The sequence below is a fragment of the Ostrinia furnacalis genome, unplaced genomic scaffold (genome assembly GCF_004193835.3).
Source record: "Ostrinia furnacalis isolate ACB-3 unplaced genomic scaffold, ASM419383v2 OfSCF2800, whole genome shotgun sequence".
Classification (NCBI taxonomy): Eukaryota; Metazoa; Arthropoda; class Insecta; order Lepidoptera; family Crambidae; genus Ostrinia; species Ostrinia furnacalis.
In genome coordinates this window covers 141955-148699 of record NW_021133039.1, presented here as the reverse complement: position 1 = coordinate 148699, position 6745 = coordinate 141955, and the positions used below count along the sequence as shown (strand labels likewise).

General features: G+C 50.3%; 1 protein-coding gene across 1 annotated transcript in view; it reads right to left on the bottom strand.

The window, feature by feature from the left end:
- Positions 1-140: 140 nt before the first annotated feature.
- The window catches only part of LOC114356394 (COPII coat assembly protein sec16), a 93066-nt gene continuing 86461 nt past the window's right edge, over positions 141-6745 (bottom strand). Inside the window, exons 13-16 of the mRNA XM_028309548.1 lie at positions 4448-6640; positions 3687-3922; positions 1006-1132; positions 141-840 (exon numbers count right to left, since the gene is read on the bottom strand). Coding sequence (XP_028165349.1) covers positions 724-840; positions 1006-1132; positions 3687-3922; positions 4448-6640 — 2673 coding nt within the window. The 3' untranslated portion in view covers positions 141-723. The remainder of the gene's footprint in view (positions 841-1005; positions 1133-3686; positions 3923-4447; positions 6641-6745) is intronic.

Sequence of the window (6745 nt, the reverse complement as noted above, 5' to 3'; positions counted from 1 at the left end):
CTCCGTAAAAGTTCGGTTCGCAGTCGCAATTCACCAGGTCGGGTTGTCGTGGGTTGTCGTCAGTATCGGGGCTTTATCAATGCTGTTTTTGTACCTGCGCTATCGTTAGTATCAACATATTGTCCGATTAAATTTTAAAGACAACCATAGACTACGAGTATTGAATTTGGCAACACTTTAAACAAAAATATAGACATGGATCGTTAAAATTAAGACACGAATTTAAAGGGTGATAATCATTTATTCGAATAAAATGCTATATTTTTAGTATTTCTTTGTAACACCATGATATTTAAGTTTACATAGACATAAGTAAGCTAGTACGAATTAAGTAAACATTATTTCGGCCGTCAGTATAGTTTTATTTCGTATCAAAATTTAAAAACCCTCATAAATAAAACAATGTCTCAGTCCTTCCTCACATTTTATTAAATAATACGGTTATACAAAGAAAATAAATTAGAAGCCAGATTTTAAATCAATCATTCGTTGGTAATATAAAATTCTAAAACAGACTTATAATCAGGACAATGGATAATAATAACCATCCGGGCCCGGGCCCACGACCGGCAACGTACACGTCTATAAAAGCGACTCTATAATATAAAACTGGGAGGAGCCTCCCGCACCTAACGACTCGCCGCGCCGAGCGACGTTAAAACTATCATACACTTATAGAAAATCACAAAATTCAAGCGGAAATAATAGGAATCGGAATAGCGCCTACGCGATGACGTCAGGCAGCAGCGCGTTGTCCAGCGGCGGGCTCGGCGGCGCCTTCGCGGGCGCGTCGCCGTTGGCCAGCTTGGCCTTGGCCGCGCCCGCCTTGCCGGTGGGAACCTGCGAATACCAACACAGTGAGATTTGGTCCTTCGAGCCAGATGTCAATCAAAATAAGTCTTTTCTTTATCTAAAATGGGTCATCTAAAGAGAAGATGGTAAATTTAAAACCCTTACATTCTAAAGACCTTTCAGTAGGCACAAACAGAGCACGAGTTAGGTTACCTTAGTTGCTTGGGTCCTCGGGGGAGCGGCCTTGGCTGTGATGCGTTTGTTGGCGAGGTCCTTGGTCTGTTTGTCGAGCGGCCGCGCGGCCGGCGTTCGCGTCGCGGGCTTCGGCGCCGTCGTCGTCCTAGAAATAACGAAATTGAGTATTAGTTATTAATGCTTATTATGTAGGGACTGGGACACATTGTATTTCGTTGAGTTTGCAATATTGTATTTCATACGAGCCCTACATCGCATAGAGTATAGAGTAAGCCCGCTACCAAGTCACTATTGTAATTGTATTGCCCATTGTGAGATCATCGATTTCTACAGTGACCTTCGGACTTTCATTAAACAGTAAACCTTCTGATAGAGTAAAGTAACACCCATAGGCACAGATATAATACACATACTACACAGCTGCCAACTGGATACAGAGATGCTAAAGTGGAGTCCTAAGGTGTTATAGTGGTGAGTCGTGATTTGAACACGCAACCTTCTGATTATAAAATGTATTCATAATTTCAAACTTACAAAATTATTACTCGTTTCGTTTATAAATAACGCTGCTCTAGATGTTCGTCGGTATTTTTCATCACTAAAACAGTTTAATAAATGAGATACTTTCACACCAATATTGCAGTAGATAAGCGTGATATCGCACGTATGTAGGTCCGGTTCACTGGCTTTAATTTAGGTTAGAAATTCAGGTCGAGAGCATTTATTAAAAACAATTAAATATTAAAAAAGCAGATTAAAGAAACAATTCCGGCTCTTTCTATTTATCTCACACACAGTTAACCGATAATGAGTTGGGTATTCACATACACAATTAAGGAAAGAATGCGTTATATTTACAATAGCACAAAAGCAAAAATTATAGAAATTATTTCAAATAATTGTGTAGTATTTTATTTCTTAGTCCTACCAAATTCTCATTTGCAGGTTTTGCAAAATGGTTAAAATTGATTTATTGTTTTACTAGCTGTGCCCTCGGCTTCGCGTACGTGAAATTAACCCTCAGTTTGCATGGTGACTAAAACTTACGTTAAGTGTAAGGTGGAGACCCAGGGACTCCATATTTCAAATGAAGAAAAAATATACTAATACTTATAAAAGTAATATATTTTTTATTTGGTAACATAATATGGTTAATATACTATTAATTAGAAACAACAGAAATGGAAACAATAATTAAAATTAATTTAAAAAATAAAATTTTCACGAAGTCGTAAAAATCACATAAAAATCGACATAGGCTTAGGCATTTTGTACCTCTTAAACTTAGAAAAAAAATTACCCAAAATTTTTTTTTCTCTCTAAATTATGTGGACATAACAGTCTTCTTGATAAATAATATGTAAAATGTTAGAAGAAAATTAACACGAAAAAACGTGCAATGGCTTAGTAACTACTACGAGCAGCACATTGCCTGCCAAACTTTTTCGAACAATACAAGCATATTTTTGTGAAATGAATTTCAAAATAAGCAGTCTTTCTTTTAATTCTTCAAAACAAATCTTTCGGGACGTAAGATGTAAAATCCTCTTCTTTTTCTTCATCGTCTGCATTTTCTTCTAGACTTTCTTGCCAGTCCCTCATATCTGAGGCCTCATTTCCATCTAACGTATTGATAAATCATGTATTGTGACTGTTTGATGCTTTTTTGATCCACTCAAACCGTAAATAAACCATAATTAAAAAAAAAAAAATATCATAATAAAAATTTTTGTTACGCAAAGTGTATGGTGGAGTCCACGGGACTCCGCAAGTGTCAATTACTCAACTTTCTGTACGACCTCTCGCCCCCGAGTTGGCCACGACACCAAAGGAAGCTACTCAAGCGCACAGCACTTTATTCGCATATTGAAAAAAATTATGAAACAAAACAGTTTCACATGGAGTCCCTGGGACCTACCATGCAAATTGAGGGTTAAAGTCACAGAATCGACTATTGTCTCGATCCATAAATAATTCGATTACAAAACGAAACTGCTTCGTTTTTGGATTCTTCTCAGTCGGTACACCTTGTTAGAGTGGTCGTGGTCATCATTCTGAATCACGATTCAGAGTGATGTTCCTCGTAATACGGCGCCATTCCTCGCGGACTGCAGCTTTTCGGGCACTTTCGCTAACCGAACACTCAGTTGCGGCCTTGATCCGGTCCGTCCATCTCATCGCTGATCTACCACGTGGTCTGGTGCCCTCAACTTTTCCATGCACCACGAGACGCTCTATGGAGTCATCACTGCGCCGAGATACATGGCCGAAGAGGGTCAAGATGGCCGCTGGCAGGAAAGTTCTTGAGTGGCGACCACGAGCCGGAAGACGGAGCGTGGGCAGCCCTAGGTGGACCGACGATCTGGTAAAGGTCGCGGGAGGAGACTGGATGCGAGCGGCGCAGGACCGGATTTTGTGGAAATCCTTGGGGTAGGCCTTTGTCTAAAGCCTGGTCCATGAGCACGTAGAATTTTGTCCAATGACCCCAAGCTACCCATCCTTATCGCTCGCGTGTAATATCGCTGTCGCGACTGTGCGACGGGCGCGCGCAGTGAGTGTGCGAGCGCGGCAGCAACGTAATTACGCGCGAGCGATAAGGATGTGTAGCTTGGGGTCATTGGACAAAATTCTACGTGCTCACGGACCAGGCTTTAGCAGTGGACGTCTTTCGGCTGACACGACGACGACGATCAACTCACTTGGCGGTGGCGGCGGTGGTGGCGGGGCGGGGCGCGGCGGGGCGCGGGGCGGGGCGCGCGGGCGCGCGGGGCGCGGGCCGGGCGTCCTTGGCGTCGCCGTTGGCCAGCTTCCTCTCCGGCGCCTTGGGGGCCGGCCGCGGCTCGCGCGGCTTCGTGATGGGCGGCGGCCGCGCGGCGGCGGGCGCGGGTCGCGGCGCGGCCGGCTTGTGGGCCGCGGGCGGTTTCGGCGCCGCAGGCTGGAGGGAAACGAGTTTCGTCAACAATAAATAAATCGAATAAAAAGAGTTACGAGTGGTCTTTTCTCTTCTTTAATATTACTCAATTTTTTTAGTAAAGTACTAAACTTTTTAAGGATTTATTCTCGAAATCCCCACCATACTTTTTTCCCAAAAGCCCCACTGAGCTGACTTTAATTAACTAGTGTGGATTTCGGGGAAAAATTAACAGTCCCCACTGGTGGGGATATCGGGAATAAATATTTTAAAGAGACCGTAATTATATTAAAATAATGGTATCCTTCCGTTTGGCCAAATTACTTTTCGCCAAATTTCACTTCGCAAACAACTTATCGTCAAAGTTTCATTTCCCAAATGAACTTTTAGCAACTGTACTTTTCGCAACTAATTCATTTGGTCAAATTATCATTTCGCCAAATTTTACTTGGCAAATGTTTATATAGCAAATGTTTTATGTTGCCAAATATTATATCCCAAATAATTTGTTTGGTCAAATTGACACTTCACATACTTACCCACCGTTACCCACAAATCAAAGGCGGCCCTCGGCGTCGCCTTGGCGGTCGGCGTGGTCGGGGACTTCTTCGCGGGCGTCTTCGCCTTCGCGGCGGCGACCCCGGCGACGGCCGCGGCGCCGGCCACCACGGCGGCGGCGGCGGCGACGGGCGCCACGTCGGCGGCGATCGGCGTCTCGCTGACGGGCGGGATGTCGAGCGCGGGCGGCGCGGGGTCGGCGGGCGCGGGCGGCGCGGCGGCGGCGTGCTCGGCGTCGGCGGGCGGGATCTCGCAGGTGACGGGCAGGCAGATCTCCTGCGCGCGGGACTCGGGCACGCCGACGTCGACGTCGGTGACGAGCTCGGCGCGAGGCTCCCCGGGCACGAGGTCGGGGCGCGCGGGCTCGGGCTCGGGCGCGTCCCTCGGCATCGAGGCCTCGACGGGGAGGGAGCGCGGGGAGGGGGCGCGCTCGTCGGCGGGCGGCGGCGACTCGCGCGGCAGCGGCACGTCGGCGGGCAGCGGCGACGCCCACGCGGGGGCGGGCGCGGGGGAGGGCGCCGCTTCGAGCTCGGGCTCGGGCTCGGGCGCGCTCGGTTCGAACGTCTCGGCGGGCGCCGGTGACTTCGCGGGCGCGGGAGATTCGATCGGCACCGGGGACTCGAGCGGCGCCGGGGACTCCGCGGGCGGCGCCGGGGACGGCGAGGCGACGGGCGCGAGGGGCTCGACGGGAGCGGGGGACTCCGTCGGAAGCGGGGACTGCGTCTCCTCGGGCAGAGGTGATCTCGCGGGAGCGGGCGATTCCGCGAGAAGAGGCGATTTCGCCGGGGCGAGCGATTCCGCGGGAAGGGGGGACTCGGCGACGGGCGCGGGCTCGTCGGCCGGCAGCGGCGAGCGCGCGGGCTCGGGCTCGACGGGCAGCGGCGAGGCGGCGGGCGAGGCGTGCGGCGGCTCGCTCGGCAGCGGCGAGTGTGCGGGCAGCGGCGAGCGCGTCGGCAGCGGCGACTGCGCCGGCAGCGGGGACTCGGCCGGGAACGGCGACTCCGTCGGGAGCGACCGCGCCGGGAGCGGCGATTCGGAAGGCAGCGGCGACTCGGTCGGCAGCGGCGACTCGGCCGGCAGCGGCGACTCAGCGGGAAGGGGCGACTCGGCCGGGCGGCCGCACACCCGGTCGATCTCGGCGTCCGCGGTGAGGTCGTCGGCGTCGATCCTGATGTCGGGCGTGTCGTGGGCGTGGTCGGGGACTACAGACGCGGGCTCGTCGCTGTGGTGCACGTCGACCTGCACGTCGCAGGCGGGCGCGGGCGCGGGCGAGACAGGCGGCCTGTCCGTGTGCTCGATCAGATCCGTTTCCGGCACGATCGCATCCGACTCCGGCACGATGTCGTCCGACTCCGGTTCGATGTCGTCAGTCTCGGGCACGATTTCGTCGTCCTTATCCTCTAGCGGTCGGGCCTCCGGCTCCGTTAGTTCCGATGGGCTCGTGATATCGGCGTCGATGTGGCCTTCCTGAATGTCGGGGACGATGTCGGACGGAGCTTCCAGGCAGGGCGAGTCGTCCAGCTTGCTGTCCGTGTCGGCGTCCTGCGACATGTCGTCGTGCGGCGTGAGCAGGCGCGCGTCGCGCTCGCTCTCGGTCTGGTCGCACAGGTCGTCGGCGGTGAAGCCCAGTTCGGAACTCTTTCCGTCTGGAATTTCTGGTATTTGTTCAAATAATAATTTGTGAGATTCGGGTGTGTCGGTGTGCGCCACCGTGTCCTGTGGAACGTTACTGGATTCGAATTCGATATTGGAATAGTTTTGCATGTTATTGCTAGCGGTGTCGTTGTAATCCATGAAGTTATCTGTCTGGCCGAAGTTCAGCGGCGAATTGTTTCCTAACATGTCTTTTCTGTCGTCGAACCTCATAATGTCGTTGTTGGGCTCCAAGGTGTCGCCCGCCGCTCCGAGGAGGTCGCTGTGTTGTTCTGGACTGATGTTTTCTTTTTCGTTTTCAATGAGATTGTCGCAGACACCGTTTGGTTGAATATCTTCATCATCACTGTCTGGTAAAGGTTGGACTGCATTTAAATCTACAGCTTTGGGAAGCCTCTCGCAAGTGTCATCGTCTTTTTCTTGATAGAAGCTCATACTCATTGGATCCCTTTCTTTGTTCTTCAGCCTTTCTAAAAGTTCATCATTGTCGTCTGTGGCAAACGGATTTGTTTCAGTGTGTGCCTGGAATACCTGTGCAAAAAATACACATGATTTATACTGGTTTTAGACATTATAATCAATAAATTATCAGACAAAATTAATAAAAACTAGAACTTCAATCTTTTTCAATAAATT